This window comes from Typopeltis vanoorti, chromosome 5 (assembly GCF_054136105.1).
Source record: "Typopeltis vanoorti isolate ZY-2024b chromosome 5, IOZ_Tvanoo_1.0, whole genome shotgun sequence".
NCBI lineage: Eukaryota > Metazoa > Arthropoda > Arachnida > Uropygi > Thelyphonidae > Typopeltis > Typopeltis vanoorti.
This window is the reverse complement of record NC_143553.1, coordinates 17755624-17778423: the sequence shown is the minus strand read 5'-3', so window position 1 is coordinate 17778423 and position 22800 is coordinate 17755624. Positions and strand designations below refer to the sequence as shown.

The 22800-nt window shown below is 36.5% G+C and overlaps 1 protein-coding gene across 1 annotated transcript in view; it reads right to left on the bottom strand.

Moving 5' to 3' along the window:
- Ranbp16 (Ran-binding protein 16) overlaps window positions 1–22800 on the bottom strand; it is a 1020902-nt gene that overhangs the window by 854919 nt on the left and 143183 nt on the right. The window contains exon 5 of the mRNA XM_090392964.1: window positions 4270–4436. Coding sequence (XP_090249090.1) covers window positions 4270–4436 — 167 coding nt within the window. The remainder of the gene's footprint in view (window positions 1–4269; window positions 4437–22800) is intronic.

Below are 22800 nucleotides of genomic sequence, written 5' to 3'. Positions count from 1 at the left end.
CTAAGCAACTGCCTATGTTTATGGACGAGAAAAAATGTAAACAAAGAACACTAGATAATGGATTATCAAAGGATCAGTTCTGGCTCCCCTCTTTTTAACTTATACATTGCAGATCTGCCTACTACAGCATCCAAGAAGTTTTGTTATGCTGATGATATTGCTGTAGCCACCAGACACACCAACTTTACTACAATGGAAGATATACTAACAAATGACCTGCAGTCCTCAATGCATACTTCTGAAAAATGGAGATTTCACCCAAATCCTAGCAAAACAGAAGTTTCATGCTTCCACCTGAACAATAACTGGGCTAACAAAGAAATTATGGTCTATTACAACAAACTGCTATGCTACAACAGATTCCCGAAATATCTGGGTGTCACTTTGGATAGAACTATCTTTTAAACCACATCTCATTAGCACAGCATTCAAGCTAAAAACATGAAACAATATACTGCAAAAACTTAGCAGAACAATTTCGGGTGCCTAAGCAGCAGAGCTTCACTGCAGTGCTCTCGGTCACATTTACTCTGCGGCTGAATACTGTTCATCCGTATGGCTGAACAGCACCAATGTATACTTGGTTGATGCTCAGCTTAATGCCACTATGCATCTTATTTCTGAAACTGTGAAATCAACCCCCATCCTAATGGCCCCCAGTACTCAACAAAATCCCACCTCCACAGATCCAACTTTCTTCTACATGAATACAGCAAAATCATGGAAATTCAAGATCTCCCAATCCATGAAGACATTCTGTCCCCTAGAAATAAATAGGCTAAAATCAAGGCACCTTCCAATCCTAACAGTGAAAAATCTTGCAGAGACAACTTTTAACATGAAGGAGAAGTGGAAAGAGCACTTCAACAGGGGATTTTCATGAATTAGTGGACCCAACAAAGTTGCCTTCGGATTTTGACCTACTTCGGAAAACTTGGTCTACCCTTAACGAATCCACACCAATCATGGCAGATGTGCAGACCAAATGGGACATGGTTGCCTGACCCAGGTGCGACTGTGGATCACCCCACCAGACAATTAGTCATATCACAACGTGCATACAATAGAAACCTGTTGGACTTTATCCACGCTACAGTTAATTGCAGTTACATCAGTCAAGGTTACATCAACTGAGAAATACAGTTAATCTATTCTTGTTATGACTGTTTTGTATCATATTTAAGTATTTTGTCTATTTTACACTAAATGTTTATATATATTAAAGATTATTATGATGTAACCTTTCATATGTTAAATAAAAACATTCGCTTTATGTTTTAGTTTCTAGCTTTAATACTTAAGAGAATACAATAAATTGCACTGAGCACAGTACTTCCTACAGGGCAACAAATACATGACCATGGTTTTCAGCAGTCAATCAACTGAAAAACTCCCCCCCACCTCCAACAAATGGTGAACTGCTTCCATATTCACTGACATGAAAACACAGCATTATATAATGCCAATGTGTGCAAGACAAGTTATAACTATTTTTTAAGAAATTGCGATGTAGATAACATTAACTAAATAAATTTTAAAATAGAACTCCCCCCCCCCCATTGGCTAAAATGGAGATGTCCTTAGGATGCAAGCTTCTCAAATTTGGGACAGTTTCATGCAAACCAAATTTTTAGAAGTTTGGGTAGTTTTTAAAGACTGAGTACTGCCAGGATTATAATATCATCCCCAACTGTTAAGAACTTTTATTGCTAAAAGACCATAAGATATAATGATAAAATATACAAAGAGCCAACAAGTTTCACTAGCCACCGTCTAGCATTTTCAAGGCTGTACTGGTATGAAAACAAATGCATCAAGTTACATAAAAAACATACACTTTAGTAACTGCTAGGCCGTTACATTTGATAATTCGTGTTTGATGGCGTGCATGCGTTCGAATGCTTCAGTCAGAATCCAGTACATGACCACGTGTTGTGTAGATTTTTGCATATTGTAGTTCTGTTAAACTGAGAGAAATGATGAGATTTTTCCATATGTCTTTAAGAATAATACCTTGATTTCTATTTAAATTATTGCCTGTGCATAGCACCACAGCTGCTTCTTTGAAAGTTCTGTGTGTGTAGTCATTCTCAATGTAAGGCACAGAACTTTTTTTCCAATCTATAACATGATTTAATGTTGAGAAATGATGAGCTAAACCAGATGTGATGATTCTATTGTGATTGACATCCCCCACATGTTCCTTCTGTTATAGATTGACATTGATGCATTTGTTTTCACACCAGTACAGCCTTGAAAATGCTAGACAGTGGCTAGTGAAACTTATTGGCTCTTTGTATATTTTATCATTATATCTTATGGTCTTTTAGCAATAAAAGTTCTTAATTTTAATACATTAGACCAAATATGTACAATTTAAATCAATTCATGTCATAGATTGGAAAAACAGTTCTATGCCTTACATTGAGAATGACTACAGACACAGAACTTTCAAAGAAGCAGCTGTGCTGCTATGCACGGCAATAATTTAAATAGAAATCAAGGTATTATTCTTAAAGACATATAGAAAAATCTCATCATTTCTCTCAGTTTAACAGAACTACAATATGCAAAAAACTATACAACACGTGGTCATGTACCGGATTCTGACTGAAGCATTCGAACGCATGCACGCCATCAAACACGAATTACCAAATGTAACGGCCTAGCAGTTACTAAAGTGTATGTTTTTCATGTAACTTGATGCACTTGTTTTCACACCAGTACAGCCTTGAAAATGCTAGACAGTGGCTAGTGAAACTTGTTGGCTCTTTGTATATTTTATCATTATATCTTTAGCAATAAAAGTTCTTAATTTTAATACATTAGACCAAATATGTACAATTTAAATCCCCAACTGTGTTATAATCAGGTTCAAATCACCAAGTGCTCTATGCTTATACAGATGCACCAGCTGCACCCTTTTATGTAAAAAGATTGGTGCTATTTGCATTCTACTTCTGACACCGACAAAGCTACTTCTGTGCTAGAAGAGGAGCTTGCTGTGAAGTTCACTTTTGGATGTTTCTTTCAGATATCGCTAGTACTTCAGCAGCCTATGAATTTCAAAAAAGTCAGAACATCAATAAGTTTGCTAACCTTCCAAAAAAAAAAATTCTGCTCTCAAGCCTTGACAACCTCAAGTAAACACTATACTAAACTTATCATCCTTCACCCAAGTCAGAAGCAATTAGTGGACTTGCTTGTGGAATAACTATACACTTTTGCCTAAAAAAAATCCTACAGAAGAAATTATAATTCAGATTGAACAAGGGATTCTCAGCCTTTTTACCCATATTGCTAACAATAGTATTATTATACAAGAATCTTCATGGAGTCAGAGGACTGACTGCAGGAGACCAACACTAATCTTTATGAACACAATACCTATCATACCTCCTTAAACTCATTCACTGTCAGGGTATTCAACTAATTCTGACAATCCATTTCCCCCCCACTGCTCATTCACCACTCTCCAAGCAAAAAATCAAGTCTGCACATTACTAACTAAACTCTTATGTAACTTCTGCGGTTATCCCCTAGTTCTCTTTCCTTTTATCATGTAGTGAAAAATTTTCTTTGCATCAATCTTATAAAATCTCTAATAAATTATGTCCCTATCATGATAGGGATATTTTCTGCCGATCAACTAAACTCTTTTCTGCCTATTAGCTAAACTTTGCAACCCACACACCCTTCAACCTATCCCCATAGGGGGCATGCCACAGACCTGTTACCAGCTTGGTCACTCATCTCTGAATCCTCTCCACCATCTCCTAATCTAGAAATCCAGGTATCCAAATTGCTTGTTTTTGGAACAATTTTCTCTCATTTGTATTGACCTGTCATTTTCAAAATACATACTATTGAGATGTGTCTTAATTTAAGAAATATCCTTAATTTAAGAAAAGTCTGATGGAGCTAAGTCTCTGGGATGTAAAAAATGACTTCATTTAGTTCAATAGCTATAGGTCAGATGAGAAATTTGAACATCCTACCTACAGCCTATACTTTGCCTCATCACTTTTCTGGTTATTTCTGAAAATACACTATACTAAAAATATACAAGAATATAGAAGACTACAAATTAGTTGTTGACAAATTCCAGCAGTGAATGATTAATACAAGAGACAGACATTCTGAGACTTGTATTATATTTGAATCCACAGTATATGCAATAATGGTACAATCAGAAACTGTATACTAAATATAATAATGATGATGATAGAAACCATTATCAGATATATTATTATAATGATTTAAACTTACCTGAAGAAACCCTCGAACTTGAGTAACCACATTTCTAAATACAAATTCATCTTTCTCTGATTCAAACCAACCTAGTTTAGTAATTCTTGAAAATAACTGTACTAATGCCTGGGTAACAAAGGTAGCAAGTTTTGGTCTAGTAGCCAAATAATTAAGAATATAGTTTCCTAATAAAATGAAAAATAAAAAAAATAAAAATAGCAACATACTGCATATTTATAAACAGAAATGGCTAAGTCATTAAATACATGCACCTCACTCTATAATAAGAGAAGGCAAACTTTGATTTTCAGTATTGTCTCAAAAGCAATTATTAATCACAAACAACATAAAACAAAAAATTAAATTTTATATGAACACTTGAAATAATTTAACATCTGAAATCAACTTCTTCAATGAAATTAGATTCAAGCATTATATAAGAAAGTACTAGTGTGGCCAGTAATTTCCACAATGCTATTTCGGAGGAAGAAAGATCTTATAGGTTTGCATCTAATCAACTTTTTTTAGGCTATTTCTCAGGCAGCTTACAAGTTAGATGATCCTCTGCTTTATAGCATACATATGTGTGGATTTTTAATTTTGGGAAGGAAACTTTAGTTTTAACCCCACAACTCAGGGTAAAATGTTATAGAACATACAATAATATACTAATTATGATCAGGAACACGAGTATACTTTTCACCTTTCAATCCATGAATGCTACAAAATGAAATGATCTTCTAGGAACAATGAAAGTGAACCAGTAACCAGCCAATTTCCAAAAAAAAAAAAAAAAAAAAAAACTAAACACAAAATCTAAATAAACAATAAGAGTTGTTTATTTAGATTATTGATTTTTCCATTATATCATTACTGATCTAAAAGTTCTCCGGAAGTTTTAATTTAATACTTTGTGAACTAAAGATGTTAAGGGGAAGACAACATATTATTTCATTATTTGAAAAAATATAATCTCTGTATTCCATGGCTTAGACTGATTCCTCCACAAGAATTTCAATCTCTCTCTCTCTACAGCACTAAGACAGTCTTGAGGGGTGAGGGAAGGGGAACGTCTTGTCTTCAACTACAACCCTACTGAAGTGCTGTAATGCCTACACAAGAAAAAGTAATCAATCAGAAAGAAATAATGTGGTCCATGTGTCAACTGTACAATGGGCAAGGGAAAAGCTGCATCTCTAGCTACTTGTATTCTCATACATCCAAATGTTGCATGAAATCTGGTGCTGCCTTGGAGAAGTACCTACATTTGTTTACTTTATTCTGTGATAAAAATAAAGATCAGCAGTATTGGCATCTGCTTCTTAAACTCAAGGAAGGACTCCAGTAAATACACAATGCAATCTTTTCCTCAATTACATTTGTTATCAGGACTGGAAATGCTGTTTCAGAAAGGTTAATCCATTGATTGATTTTGGGTGTTTGGATGATGTAGGCCTATTTAAAAAAAAAAAAAAAAAAAAAAAAAATCTTAAGAGTTAATATTATGAACAATTTCATTAAATGAAATTACCCAATATTGCCAAAATGGTTGGCAATCTGGATAGCATAACCACTCTCCAACCAAGACATTCTGGGTTCAAGTTCCACTGGAGGCATGGGTGCTTGTAAAAGTCCAGACGAGCTTGTATGGCTCATTGAGTTTAAAAGGATTTAAGGAAAAGTACCTTTTTCTTTAAAAAAAATTAAAAAAGGTGTGCAAAGGTGTGTCAAAGGCACAAATGAATTAGCTTATTCTGCAGGACATTTTGACAATTTCTAGTGACAATACAAAATGGCAAAGATGGTGTTGCAGGTTTCCCTTATAGTATCGAATTTGTCCATCAATCTGAGTGTCCATACCTGATTGGCTTCAACAGCGCAAAGCAATGTTTTGTGATCAACCAAGAGTGACTATATGGAAAGCAGCTAGCCTTCAAGAGTGAAGTAACTGAGCTTGAACTTTTCAAACAAGTCAAATGCATTTTATGTATGGCTACAGTAAAATTTGAACATGCAAGTAAAAGTTCTCAAATTATATTGTATGAGAAGTGTTTAAAAAATACTTAAATGATGAAATATCGGAATGTGTCCATAGAGTTAAAAGAATAAATATGGTATGAGTGAACTGTAATCTCATTAAGCAAAAGATTCGTAAAAGGAATACTGTGTGCATAAGAATGATGTCAGTTATGAAAATTATAAGAAGCAAGCCAGAAGAATCACAACCATTGTACAGAAAAAAGAATATTGAATTCTACAAACTAAAGACAACCCAAAAGAATTCTATAATTGTGAGACAAGTAAAAGAAATGAATGTGAAAGAACTATCTGAATGCAGATAATGTGCAGTATATGACAGATGAAGAGATTATTCAATTAATCAGTGCCTATTTTGCTAAAAGCTATCAACCTGGTGTAAGCAACATTGAGCTCATTGCTACCTCAATGGATGAAGAAACTGAGGTATATGAGGAAGTACTACGGCTGTTGCGCAAACTGAATAAGGCTTACACATAAGTTGGTTATTCATAAGCATTATTCTTGAGGAAATTACAACATATGCTGAATATTAATTACAATAATTTCTTTAATATTTCCAATAATTCAACAAAGTCAAATTGCCATCATCAGAGAACACAGAACAATGGTCATGTGCCCAAAGGCACTAACTCTGGGTAAATGAGACTGAAGAAATGCAACCAAGTTTGGGACAGTCCTAAATAACAACCCCTAGTGAGATAAATTGGGTGGTCTTGGCTGTTGGGTTCAAGATCTGAGGATGAGTGCTACCCAAATTTGAAGTAGTTTCATGCACTGCACCCAAATTTGTTGAGGTTTGAATAGCCTCACATATCTGAATCTGCCAGGATATCCTGTGGTGGATGTAGAAACTATGGACTTGCTGACCATGTGGAATACTGTGTGCATAAGAATGATGAACATGAAAGCAGATGTAGTCCATGTGATCAGGAATTCTGATATTGGCTGTAGAAGGACAGTTTGTAACAGCAAGGAAGCTGATAAACATCTGGGTGTAGGGAAAGTGACTAAGTTTATGTGTTATTCTATGCCAACAACAAACTAGATGTAGCCAGTGTACTCAGCCCATGCAACACCAAAAAAAAAAGCAACTTCTCAAGGAAAGAATATGAAACTCTATTAGGAATAACAAACAAACAAACAAACAAACAAACAAAAATAAATAAATAAATACAATAGTAATTATAAAAGCAGATAAGGGAAATGCCACTGTAATTTTAAACTAAAAAGATTACACAAGTAAGTTTGCCTCCCTGCTTAGAGACTGCTCCATCTGCCTTTGTTTAGAACATGATCCCACCAATACATAGATCAGAACATTTTCACAGGAATGAAGATCAGAAAATTTCCACAGGTGAAGAGGTGAAGATCACCTCTTCACCTGTGGAGGTGGTCACCAGTAATCTAAAACCATATAATTCTCCATTCCATATATATATAAGACTACCAAAAATCCATAAACTAAATGTGCTATTAAATCCCATTGTGAATGCCACTGATTCACCCAAGCATATACAGTAGTGCCTTGGTTAACAACGGCCTCAGATAATGATGTACTTGGTTAACAACGAGTGGTTGTAAGAAAAAAAATCTCTTGGTTAATGACTCTCGATTATGTGAACCTCTATCCGATCTAAAAAAACGGAATTTTCCGATCGCACTCAGCCACGCACGGGAAGACATTGTCGAATAGAGAATAGCCATGCAGCATAACTGTGAAGCTCAGATATGTTTGACCCATCATAGCCAGCTGTTTACGTTTTCCATTTATAGTTTCTTATCTTGTAGTGTACTGTGCTTTATTTTAAAATTTGTGGTTAGAAATGTGTTTTATGATGAAAATGAGTATTTAAGCATTTATTTTTTATGTGTTGGTTCATATAGACAATAAATCAGTAGGTACGTGTCACTGTTCGTTCACCGTCAAAAGGCAAAATCAAATCTCATCTGTATAATAATCGTTCTATCTATAAGCTGCTAATCAGTGTAAGTGATGGTAAGTGCTGTATCTGATATCGTCACCTTACAAGCAAAATGCACTAAGTCAAAAAAAATTGCAGGTTTCAAATTTAACTGTTAACTTTTATTTCAAAAAGTTTTTTTTGGAACTTTTACTTTTATTTTCAGGTGACAATATGTTCTTTGTATCCCTTGTCTTAGTGTTGTACAATTTGTAATAATACCGTATTTTGTGTATCTTTTTTTTTATAGATGAATTTTTTTAACATGTGACAAAATGGGTCCCAAAAAGAAAGCTAGTGAAGGGAAAAAAAACAGAAAAATTTTCTCTATTGAACAGAAGAAAGAAATAATAGCAAAACATCATGGTGTGAAAGTTATACAGCTAGCTCGAATATATGAAACCAATCATTCTGCAATATCAACCATTTTGGCTAAGAAAGAAGAACTTATGGTAGCTAAGGTTGCTAAGGAAACTTCAGGGTTGAATGTCAGAGGGCTTCTTTTTGAGCAAATGGAAAATCTATTACTAATTTGGATCAAAAAAAGAGAAATGGCAGACGATACTACATCTCAAAATGCAATCTGTCAGAAAGCTAAACAGATTTATCAAGATTTGAAAAAGAAGATTTTGGGATCAAGTTCTGAGGTAGATGATGAAGCAGAGGTTGGTTTGACAACTTTAAAAAAAGAACAGGAATTCATAGTGTGGTCAGACATGGAGAGGCAGCTAGTGCTGACAAAGATACTACATCTCAAAATGCAATCTGTCAGAAAGCTAAACAGATTTATCAAGATTTGAAAAAGAAGATTTTGGGATCAAGTTCTGAGGTAGATGATGAAGCAGAGGTTGGTTTGACAACTTTAAAAAAAGAACAGGAATTCATAGTGTGGTCAGACATGGAGAGGCAGCTAGTGCTGACAAAGCAGCAGCAGATAAATTTGTCAATAGCTTTACAAGAATTATAGAAGGAGAATACCTACCTCAACAAGTCTTCAATTGTGATGAGACTGGGTTATTTTGGAAGAAAATGCCCAACAGGACATTTATCACAAAAGAAGAAAAAACACTTCCTGGGCATAAACCAATGAATGATAGGTTAACATTGCTTTTAGCAGCAAATGCAAGTGGGGACTGCAAGGTAAAACCAATGTTAATCTACCACTCAGAGAATCCCCAAGCATTCAAAATGTTCATTGTGTCTCTAAATCCAATCTCGGTGTTTTGTGGAAATCTAACAGCAAAGCCTGGGTCACAAGAATAGAATTTAGAGACTGGATTCGCGAAGTGTTTGGACCAACTGTCAAAGCCTATCTTGAGCAAAACAATCTGCCTCTAAAAGCCATTTTAACCTTGGATAACACATCTGGCCATCCAACGGGCATACAAGAAGAGCTACCAGAGGAATTAGATTTTATCAGGGTGATTTTTCTTCCTCCCAAGACTACATCTCTGATTCAACCTATGGATCAGCTGATAATAGCAAATTTTAAAAAACTTTACACAAGGGCACATTTTACCAGGTGCTTTGAAATGTGTGAAGCTGCCAACATAACCCTAAGAAAATTTTGGAAGGAAGAATTCAACATTGTCATAGCAATTAGGCTAATTGTAAAGGCTTGGCAAGAAGTAACAATGAAATGTCTCAAAGCAGCATGGAGGAAACTCCTTCCTTTGGTAATGAAGAAACTTCAGATGAAGGACACAAATTGGTAAAGGATATTTTGACAACTGCTCATGATCTTAACTTGGAAGTAGAGGAAGAAGATGTTTAAGAATTATTGGAGATGCATAACCGAGAACTGACTACCGACGAGCTAAAAGAACTTTTCAAGCAGCAATGTGAAGAAAAGGAAATGGAAATTTCATCTGAAGATGAGGATGGAGAGAAAGAACAAATTACGACTGCTGAAATCAAAATGTTTTGGCAAAGTGGGAGGAAGTTCAAAATGTTGCTATGAAATGGAATCCAAACAAATCTGAGGTTATCAGAACTGCAGATCTATTTAATGAAAAGTCCATGCAGTTTTTCAGAAACATTTTAAAAAAGAGGCAGAAGCAAACAACCCTAGACGTTTTTTTACAGGTCCATTTGTCAAAAAACTCCAAAGTGAGTCCAATTGTCCCTCTGGTGAAGATTGATAATTAAAAACTGTTTTCATGAACAATTCATTTTATTAATGTTAATTTTTTGTAGCAAATACATATACACCCCAACTGTATATATAAATAAATAAATGATATTTACCATTAACGATGGTAATCCGTTCCAGAATTACCGTCATTAACCAAGGTACCACTGTATTAGCCAAACATTTAGCCCAAGCACTCCCGCAGTATACTGGCAACAACTTCTTCACATATAAAATATCAGCCCACTTCAAAGTCAGCATAGAAAAGCTCACACTCCAACACATGACATAATGGAAGTTTTGATGTCAAATTCAAGACACTATAGACCTTATCTCAGATATATTTCCATCCAATATCTCAGTCCTGTTTCAGTTCATTATGAACTCTGGCTATTTTGTTTGCAAAGAGAAATTCTACAGCCATGGGTTCTCTCAGTGGAGGAAGCTCTCAGCCTCCTCCACTCCTGGCCAACTACTTCATGGAGACCTTTGAAAAGAATGCCTAAAACTCTTCCCCACATAAACCCACTGTTTTGCTACAATACTTAGATCTCCATTTAACCACATGTCCTGGATACTCTCAACATTTTCTTAACATATGTAAATAATCAACATCCCAGGATCCACTTCACCTTATAAAAGGAAAGCAAGTCTCCCCTTCCTAGATACTCTGATTACATGCCAACCTGATGGATCCCTGGCATTCTCTGTTTACAGAAAACAACATATACTGGTACATATATATTTGGCAATAGTCAAACCACATTGCCTCTTAACAACATGGGATTATAGGAACTCTATATATCAGTATGAAATTGATCAGTTGTGATAAGTTACATAACTAGTGAACTCGATCACGATCTCAACACTTTCTTAGCAAATGGCTACACCAAATCAAAATAATATTAAATCCCATAACCCAACCTCCTCCCCCTGCAGAAGAGAATATACAAACTCTATCAAAATTCCACATATCTGGAGCACATCCAAAAATTTAACAAAAATCCTGAAGAAATGTAACATTGCAACATACATACAGACCACATAAAAAATTAGCATATCTTATCTATGCTCTACCAAAGACCAGTCACATTTGCTTGACCTGCCAGATGTTTACTAGGTTCCTTGCAATTGCAAACTGTCCTACTATGATCTGAAATAGATAAGACAACCAATATCAAAATTTCTCAACACATGGACTACATCCAGTTCCAACATTATGGACTTCCTAACCATGGTTTGAATACCCAACACAGGATAAGATGGAAGAACGATACTACTCCACAAGAGCAAATACAAATATGAGAGGTTATTCCTGGAATCGGCATAAGTTCTGAGAAACTTTCCAAAACTCAACAAATTTAGATGTGTGAATCTATCCCAAATATGGGAAGTGCTCATCCTCAGATTTTTGGCCCAATATACAATTTAGACCACAATAGAGTGCCATTTAGAACTCCGTATCCAACTTTGGCTGACTTTCTTCAGACTCATTCACCGAGTGTTAGTTTCTCATTATTCTATCTTTCTTCTTCTGCAGCTTCTCCAACTTAAGTGGGGTCACTGTTGAAAATGACCTCCACACCTTCCTGTCTTGGGCTGTCACCACATCCAAGTTCTTCATCCTCAAGTCCTCTTCTACCAGCTCCCTCCATCTCTTCTTTGGTCGCCCACGCTTCCGCCTTCCTTGCACATCCATCTGCATGACCCTTCTTCCCATATATTCGTCCTCCCTCCTCATCACATGACCAAACCATCTCAACCTTGCCTCCTGTATTTTCGCTCCTAAGCTCGTAACTTTCACTGTTCCCCTCACATAGTCATTTCTCAGATGATCCTTTCTGGTCACACCGCACATCCACCTAAGCATTCTCATCTCTGCTACTTCCATCCTGCTGATGTTATTTTTCCTCAGGGCCACAGTTTCTATAGCATATGTCATAGCTGGCCTCACTACTGTCCTATAGATTTTGCCTTTCAGATTGATCGGCGCCCTCTTATCACATAACACTCCAGCCATCTCCCTCCAGTTTCTCCAACCCGCTTGTATCCTGCATCCCACTTCCTTCTCAGCTCCTCCATCTTCTTCCATTGTTGAACCTAAGTATCTAAAGTCTCTTAGCTTCCTGATGACATTCTGATGATGGCAGACAGGAGACAGATCTACAGATCTGTCTCCTGTCTGCCGCCCATTGTGCAACACATATACTCTGTCTTACTTCTGCTCAGTCTCATACCTCTCTTGAATCTGCACACAGCAAGATGTCATCTGCATACAACATCCAAGGCGCATCTTCTCTCACCTCCTCTGTTACCACCTCCATCACAATATTAAACAGAAACGGACTTAATGCTGACCCTTGATGCAAGCCAACTGTTACTTGAAAACTTTCTGTCTGTCCCAGACAGGTTCGAACACTTGTCTTCACATTTCTGTACATTTTCCGCACCAACCTGACATATTTCTCCGGAACTTTCTTCTCCCTCAGACACCTCCAGACTTCTTGTCTTGGCACTCTATCTGCTTTCTCCAGATCAATAAATGCCAGATGTAGCTCCCTTTGTTTCTCTCAATACTTTTCCATCATGTGCCGTAACCCAAAGATAGCATCTGTTGTTGATCTACCAGGCATGAAGCCAAATTGTTCCTTTGCAATCTCCACCTCCTTCCTCAATCTACCATCAAGAACCCTTTCTAGGATTTTCATTGTGTGGGACATCAACTTTATTCCTCTGAAATTTTTACAGTCTTGTGCATCCCCTTTACCCTTGTGGATGGGGACAAGAGTACTCTCCCTCCATTCATCGGGTATATTTTCCTGTTGACAAACTTTCATGAACAGGTCCCACAGCAGGTTAATTCCCTCTTCTCCCAGTGCCTTCCATGCCTCCACTGGAATTCTGTCGGGGCCCACCGATTTTCCATTCCTCATCCTCTTCATGGCCTCCGTCACTTCCACTCTACTGATGTTCTGCACCATCCTCTCAGAAGGCTGCCCATCTTCTCTGTGAGTTCTTGCATTTTCCTCATTCAAAAATCTATTTCTTATGTCCACATCCCTCCATAATACTCTTCCTTCAGCGTCTTTGATCTGCCTCACATGTAAGATGTCCTTTGCTGGTTTATTTCTACATTTCGCTAGTTGGTAAATTTTTCTCTGTCCTTCCTTTGTTTCTAATTTATCATACAGATCTTGATATGCCATGGCCTTTGCCACAACTCTCTTGGCTTCTTGCTTTCTCTCTCTCTGCACACCTCTCTGTCCTCTTCCACTCTTGACTCATCCCAATTCTGCTTTGCCTTCCTCTTAGCTGTCACTGCCACTTGTACATTATTCCACCACCACCAACCGTCCTTCTGCTCTCTAATCTTTCCAGATGTCTCACCAAGCACCTCGATTGCACAGCTCAGGATTACTTTTGAATTATGTTTTCACCAATCTTGTACACTTTCCAGTCCATCCAAAATCCTCTCTAACACCCTCTCCTTAAAACGATTCCTCACACTCTCCTCTTTTAAGCGAAACCACTTGATTGTCTTCATCCCATGGCATCCAGAGGTTCTATCTTCGATCTTACTATAAAGTCTGGCAACAGCAGTCGGTTGCTGTGCTTACGTTGGAATTACTTTACAATTTGTCACAACCTTAAGATGTTTTTTTCTAGTCAAAACGTAGTCAATTTGTGAACTGTTGTTACCACTCCTAAATGTTATCAAATGTTCTTCCCTCTTGCAAAAAAAACGAGTTCACAATTGCCAGATCAAACGCTACTGAAAAGTCCACAAACCTCTCTCCTTCCTGGTTCATCATTCCCACTGCGTGGCCACCATGCACCCTTTCACGGTCTCTATTCTGTCTCCCTATGTGTCCGTTCAAGTCTCCTCCAACAATCACCATCTCATTTTCTTCCAGTTCCCTCATTTCTTCATCTAACACGTTCCAGAACTCATCTTTCTCCTCTGCTGTACAACCAACTTGCGGGGCATATACACATAATACGACCACCTGCTCTTCTCCAAGAGCCAATTTCATTCGCCATGAGCCTGTCGTTCCTTCTACCCACTTCCAGTATTTCGCCCTTCATTCTTCCACGCACCATAATTCCTACACCATTTCTTCCCTCGTTATTTGCTCCAGAGTAGAACAATTTATATCCATCTCCCAGTTCCTTTGCCTTTCTCCCCTTCCACCTTGTCTCCTGCACACATTATTTCTCATTATTCTATGTTCTCTGATAATCGCCATTTGATTGACAAAATATAACAATTGAAGATAAAGATAACCTTAATGTATGGAGTAATTATTTTGAAAGATTGTTATATGAAAAACAAATAGTGACAGCATGGTGGTAGAAAACACTAAACAGGAATGCCATCAGGAATATATATCTGTATACTTGAAGTACAGAAAGCTATCACAAACCAGAAACGTGGAAAGGCAGCTGGGATTAGATGATAATTGATTGGAAATGCTAAAATATGGAGGTATAAAAGTTTTATAGTGGCTACACTGCATAATTCAAAAGGCCTGGTCAGAATTCCAGGTGATTGGAACAGAGCACCTCATGGTAACCATTTAAAAAAAAAAAAAAAAAAAGAATAAAGCTGAATGTGAGATTACAGAGAAATTTCTGTACTTATGAGTGAGTATTCCTGATAAGATTTATGCAAGTATTCTTTAGAAATGGCTAACAAAAATTGTGGAGGAGAAGATTGGAGAAGAAGCTGGGTCAAGAAACAGGCCAAACAGAGAATGTCTGGATCAGATTATCCCTTTAAGACAAATAATTGAGAAATCATGGGAATATAACAAGGATCTGTATTTAAAATTTGTAGATCTGGAAAAGGCATATCACAAGGCACCAAGAGGAAAGCTGTTCAAAATGCTCTAATTATATGGTGTAAATGGAACATTATATTAAGCAATACACAGTCTCTATATGAGTTGTAAATCAGTAGTCAGAATTGAAGGAGGTACACGAAGATAGTTTGATATTAAATATGGTGTGCAACACGGGTATACATTAATCGCCACTGTTATTCATCATCTATCTGGATCACATTATGAAGGAAAGTGGTACTAAACCTGATATCAAACTGGAGATGTTAATCTCAGCTCTTTACTTTATACAGATAATGTTATACTCCTAAATAAATCCATGGCAAGTCTGCAGGATTTCCTGATAAACGTGAATGCTTGCTGTAATAAATTCGGTATGAAAATCACATTAAAAACAAAAAGGCAATAAAAATAGGCAGAAACATTGAAAACATCAACTGTATCCTGAAATGGCTATAGAACATGGAACCTATAGAACAAGTAAAACATTTCTGTTATTTAGGCACAATTTTTAGTGAAGATGGCAAATTAAATATGGAAATAGACAACAGAATTAGTGAGACTGATATGGTATGGTAGGAAGTCAACTGAATAAATTTATGTAGAATAAGAAAGAAATTAGTCAAAACACTAAGTTAGCTATATACAAGGTAGTGTTTTTCCTATATAGCTCTCAGATCCAATTTTAACTAATGGATCTGAGATCTGGGTTCGAAATCTTGATCAAAGACAGACTGGACACCACAGATATGAGAGCCCTGAGAAAGATTAGGGGACTAAAGAGATTGTATCAATGGCAGCATCATATTAAAAATGAGGATATTAGAAAAGAACCTGACATTGTTAGCATTCAGAATTGTATTAGCAGAGCTAATTTCAGTGGTATGGCCACTTAAGCAGAATGGGAGAGGAAAGAGTAGCTAAGCAAGTGTTCTTTGCTAGGATGTCAGGAAAAATTACCCAGAGAAAGACCAAGATGTGGGTGAATTGATGGTGACAGTAAAAATGTGCTTAGAAGACAGAAATATAAGCTCTGATAATATTGAAATGTTGACAGATAACAGGGTAATCTGGAGGAAAATTATTAATAAGAAGTTAGTAAGGATGTAACTTTTCATGTAGTACTATCATAAGATCCTGTATACCCCTATGCGTTAGGAATTTGATGATTAATTAATGTTATTGTGATTAGTATTCAGTACATGTCATTTCCTCAAAAGGGATAGAAGAGGGAATTCCACAGGAGTGGAAAGAATGCATGGTAATCCCATGGCACAAAGTCTGATGTATCCAACATCTGAGTATCTCTGGAGCGGTGATGAAGATTATAGGAAAATTTGGTTAGGACTCACATACAGAAATGGGGTGACAGAGAATCTGTATCTCAATGAACAGCAGGTTTAGTAAGGAAAAGTCATGTTGGAGAACTTGCTCACATTCGTTAATAAAATTACCATTGAGGAAATGGATACACCATGATACTTTTGGATTTTGTAAGGCTTTTGATAGAATATAGCATGAAAGAATGTTGCATAAACTGGATAATGTGGGATTGAATTATAAAAAACATTGGCATGAATAAAAGGATGGCTGAATGAAATATCAAAAAGTGGTACATGGGAGACATGATTCTGCAAAATAACCAGTGATATCACAAGGATCAGTGCTTGGTCCACTGTTATTCAATCTATATAAATTTATTAAGACACTGGGGAGGATTTGGCATGTGACATATAGCTATTTACTGATGATGCAAAGACAGGCAGAGTAATCAGGAATGTGGTTGATATGAATATTTGCAGAGTAATTTGAATAGGCTGGAAATATGGGCATGTGAATATAGCAATCAGTTCAATGTCAGTAATTGGGTGTGACGAGATACCCAATGTCATGTCATATTGATGGGATTATGGAAAAAAACTGATCAGGCTAGAAATTTTGGAGTTTTAGTAGATAGGAAATTGATGTTCAAGGGCCATATATCAAAGACTGCATATACAATTCAGAGACTAACTGAAATCAACCTTGTCCTATAAAGATAAGTCATTTTGTCCTTTTTACAAGGTCTTGATAAGACATCACTTGGATTATTGTGCACAGAGATAGTCTCCTAGTTTCTGTTGTAATTCTGATATTATTATTATTAAGAGAGAGTGGATAAAGTGGATAGGGTGTAGAAAGCATGTTAAAAATTATATTAGGATTGTGGATATTGGAAATGATTATGAAGATAGATTGAGAATTTGTAGACACTCGCAAACAAGAAAAAGTGGGCTGATATGATTGATACTTACGAACTTCTGAAAGGGTCCTACAGAATATCAGTAGATAGAATTTTTCATTTTATGTAAAGTGGGAAAAGGACAAGATAATGTCCTTGGATGTTGAGAATGAATGCCATCAATAAGTCAGTGAGAGCTAGACTTTTCTCTCATAGAATGTTGCAGACTGGTATGAATTGCTATTGGATGTTGTGCATGCAAGTAATGTAAATGAATTCAAGAACAGGTATGACAGCTGGTGTGGATAAAATCCAGCCTCCCTTGATGAGTTCCTCACTCCCTGGAGGTCTCTCTCTTAATAATAACAATATATGAATTTGAACCACTGACATGTTGAAAGGTTTAGATATTGAAGATTATTTATTTTTTATTTACTTTACTGAATTAACACTATCAAAAGGACAAAAAAAAAATTACACTCATACCAGCATCTCTGGAGAACAAAGATACCTGTCAATGAAAAGAGTACTCAATCTTATAGCTGTGGAAACATTCATGAAGAAATGGAAAGTACTACTCTTCCATCAAGGCATCTCTATGAGAATAGGTTGAATGTATGCACATTACAAAGGTTAGTTGATAGGTGGATAAGAAGAACCATGATATAAACTTATAAGTTATTAAAGGTGTTCCATAAGACTGACATAAAGGAAATTTTTCAATGCATGACGAACAGAGAGAGAGAGAATAATGCTTACATTTGGAAGCTGTGTAAGATTATTGTAAGTAAGAGTATGTAGATTAATTTTTTTGCTTGGAGAGTGGTGAATGACTGGAATGGATTGCCGGAATCATTTGTGAGTGTCAGACTGCGAATAAATTTAAGGAAAGGTATCATATGTATTAGGTGTATAAAGAATCGTGTGGATCTCCAGTGATGCATATTCTGACTCCAGTGTTACCTGTATAATAATAATGACACTAATTAAAGGAGGCAGGGGAGTATTAGATTTGTGAATTTTGGGGACTCCACATGTTTAACAATGTGGAGTTTCATATTATTCATGATTTCTTTGGCCAAAAACAATCTCTTTTGAATAATCTGTGAATGTTTTTGTTTTGTGTACTAGTGAGATATTCCTATCCCTACTGCACCTGACATATAGGATCACAACAAAACCATTCCCATCTCCCACATATCAAAATATTTCAAAAGATATATCTCAAAAGATAGTCAAAGTGATTAATAAATATAACCTCCATGCCATGCTTGCTTAATCACCCTATGGACCATAACATGTTTTCCCTTCATATATGCAACATACCATTGAAGCTGAAATACCATGGCTATGTAGGTTAAGATCAGTGTTGTATTTCTGCTGATAGGTGAACCGTACAGAAAGAGGATGAAGAAAATTGGGAAGAGGCACATTCCAAGGAGAATCATGGGTTTGAACCACTTCCACTTAAGCATAAGACAGAAAAAGAGCAGTTATACAGCTTAATGATAATATGGCACAGGTACAAATGGAATCCAGGTAGAGTTAAGGCAACAGGGGATGAAGAAATGTTTCACAGATTGATTATAAGGATACAGTAAAGAGAAGTATGGTCCAGAGACTGGAAGAAGTCAGTATTCGTGCACAGTGTTGCCATAAATACTGTCACAACTTCTGCACGTTCCTGCACTACCCACAGAATTGTGTGAGCCCAGTTCCATTAGTGACACTGTGTACAACCAACATTCATGTGTTTATCAGTTGAGAGAGAGAGAATTGTCTAGCTGTATGAGTTAATATGCAGTGAGAAGATTGAGATCCATATAGCTGTAACAGCACTTCAAAGTTGGAATGCAGCGACCTGTGATTTTCAACATGATAAAACAATCGGATTCATTTGTGAATGCATGTTTATGTGGGATGTTTGCATATTCGATGATTAACCATTATAACAATACAGGAGACATATCTGACCACCAAAGAACAGGTCGACCATTCTGCGTTATGATAGGTTGTGCAGGCTGTGAACACACGCCTCCACCATAATCCTGTGGGAATGCTAAAAGTGATGTCACGAGAGATGAACATTTCATAGAGAGCAATGTCACGTGTACTCACTGATGACCTGGGGTTAGACACTATTGTTATTCTAATGAACACTTCCTATAACCAACAACTTATGCGACAGAGTGATAAAATCAAAGGCACTTCTCTGGCAGTATACAAACAACAGATATCCTCTTCACAAATCAGAAGATTTTCAACATTGATGAGTTATTTAACCACCAAAATGATCAGGTATATGCACTGGATGGTTGCAGAGAAGGTGCCATAGCACTCAGGATTCAGAGAGGTCATCACTCTGCATCAGTGATAGTTGGGTGTGCAGGGGGGGGGACATATCACGGAGTATCCAAGAGTTGCATTTCTGCAAGAAAGGGGTCAAAATCTCCACCAAAGTGTATCGAGATTTTGATCCCTTCTCACAGACATGCAACTTGGATACCCCTGATATGTCAAACCCCCCCCCCCCTGCACACCCAACCATCACTGATGCAGAGTGATGGAACCTGGGGTATGGCTCCTGAACAACCACACAACACAATAGTTGGAGGTAAATGTGCCCGACCATATATCACCATCTGATTGGCTGTCTGGAAGTTGCAATCTGAATTCACTGGGCTTCAAATTGTGGTTGGAGCTTGAGAGAGTAGCCTGCAAGAAATGACACCACTGTATCACCAGCCTGAAGGTAGATTTGGAGTGAGCAGTGGCAGAATTTCTGCTTGATATTGTGCATGCTGCCATTGGTGTAGCCTCGCAGACTTCAGGCATGCATGAAAGCAAAAACAGACCTTTTGAACATTGAGTGCTGCTATATGTACTTTATACATATGGTTTGTATGTGCTGAAAGCTGTAAATGATTTACTGATAAATTAAAGGTTTATCTCCTGTTAAAGTTGTAACAGCATTTATGGCTAGACTAGGTACTGCTGCATAAGAAGGGAGACATGAAAGACTGCAAGATATACAGAACTGTTAATTTTATTTTTCAGACAAGCAAGATTTTACTAATGATTGGGCCAAAGTCAAGACTGAAATGTCTGATCGTTAGGCACATTTCAGGAAAGACAAGTGTACACCCTTTGTCTTAGGCAGATCAATGAGAAGTATACAGTTTAGACTTCCTTTGGTTATGTATTTCATATTTGGACTACCCGAAAGCTTTTGACTATATTTGGAATGTGAAATTGTGAGGTTAATGAAAGTAAAGAAATTTCCTCAACACGTTTTTATCAGAGTGATAGCTAACCTGCAGTGAGCAACAAGCCGCAATAAAATGGGTGGAACTTAAAACAGGAATTAGGAAAGATAGCAGATGGGTCAAATTCACGAGATATGCTGATGAAGTTTTCTTTGGTTTAAGATAAATTCCTTGAATGTCAAGCTATTTCGAGCAGAGCAAACTGAGTAAATTTTAAAATGAGGAATTAGACACTTTGACCCAAATTAGATTATTTGGGTCAAATAGTCTATAATCAATTAGACCCAAAGTGTCCAAATGACCCCACCAAAGTTTGTACAATAAGGAGGAAGAGGAACGGTTTTTCAAATTATTAGCACAAATACCAAAAAAAGGGGAAAGCTAATCCTTGTATACAAGAGATCTAACATAAACAAACACAATACATGCAGAAATGTTTGGGAAAAACTTCAAGTAAGGAGTAAAGCTAATAATAATAATAATGAAACACACCCTGCTGGACTACAGGCATGGATAGTTCTTTGGCGATATGTTCATAAAGATGTGCACATACAAGAAGATATAAGAAATAGAAATCTTATGTTAGTTTTGAGCAGGGGTCGCCAAACTTCTTTGACCATCGACCCCTTCAAGAGTTTCTTGACTTTTCATTGATCCCCTCTATTTTACTATTACGTAATTATAACAGGATAAGCAGAAAAGATGCTTGTTGGTAAATACGTCATTTTGGCCTACTTGATTAGCCTCCGTAACTATTTTCATGACCTTGCTCCATCTTACAGGTCCTATTCATGCCGCTGTTCCCACGATTCACTCTTAATTGCATTGTCATTCAGGATGGAGATAATTCAAGTTAACTGAATTAAATATTACCCGTACAACGGTGTCTTACATTTTTCTATCGACCCCCAATCAACCTCTGAGCCCAAATCGACCCCTAACAATGTTATATCGATCACTTTGGCGACCACTTTTGAGTAACAAGATAAAAGTATCATACTGAAAAGAGAAATATGTAAGTTTTAAAAATAATCAAATTTGAACAGCATTTAAAGATAAACTGTAGGCTCAAATACACATGTTATTCAAGAAGTCCCACTGTATATGTTACTGTGAACACCAATATCATCACACTGGTTAAAGACACAGAAATATAAGGGGAATTTGAAGGAGGTAATCACTATTCAGTCTTAAGCAGAATAAAATTGAATAATCATATGAAAGTTTTATAAAGAATCAAAGTTGAGCAGCTTTATTAAGAGATGAACTGTAGATTTAAGTATACAAATATATTAGAAGAAAAAATGAAAGAGATTGAAAACAATAATCAAACCTTGGAGAGAGTAGCAGCCTCTGAAGAAAATCAACTGATGCAGCCAGCCAGAGAGGCGTGTGGTGAAGTTCTTTGCAAGGATAGAAAAATCAGAAATCAATGATGCAAGAAGTGAAAGAGGAAGTCCATAAAAGAAGGAAGTATATCTAAAGTTCCTAGCAAGTCATCAAATATTCTACTTGAAAACAAACAAAAAAAAAAAAAAACAATGTAAGAAAGCAAAACAGTATATAAAAGTAACTAAACAAAAGTAACGAGAAGAATGAGGTTGCAAAGGCAGTAACATATCTGAAAAACCACAAAAATCTTGGGAATGATGAGATACTGGAGAGATGATGAAACATGATAGTGGGGTTTGAAGAAAGTTTTAAAACTTTTATTATTTGTAAAAAATGTATTACAGTAGTTCCCCCACCTTATCTGCAAGGGGATACGTTCCAAGACACCCTGAAGATACCCAAAACCACGGACAGTACTGAACCCTATATATACACACACTATGTTTTTTTCCTATACATACATACATATGTACCTATGATAAAGTTTAATTTATAAATTAGGCTCAGTAAGAGATTAGCAACAATAACTAAATATAATAAATAAGCAACAATAAATAATAAAGAACAATTATAACAACATACTGTAACAAAAGTCATCTGAATGTGAATAGAATTTTAGCAACCACAGATACGTTTTTTTTTTATTATTATTTATTTATTATTTTATGAAGTCCAGAACTTTCACCTTTTTCACTTA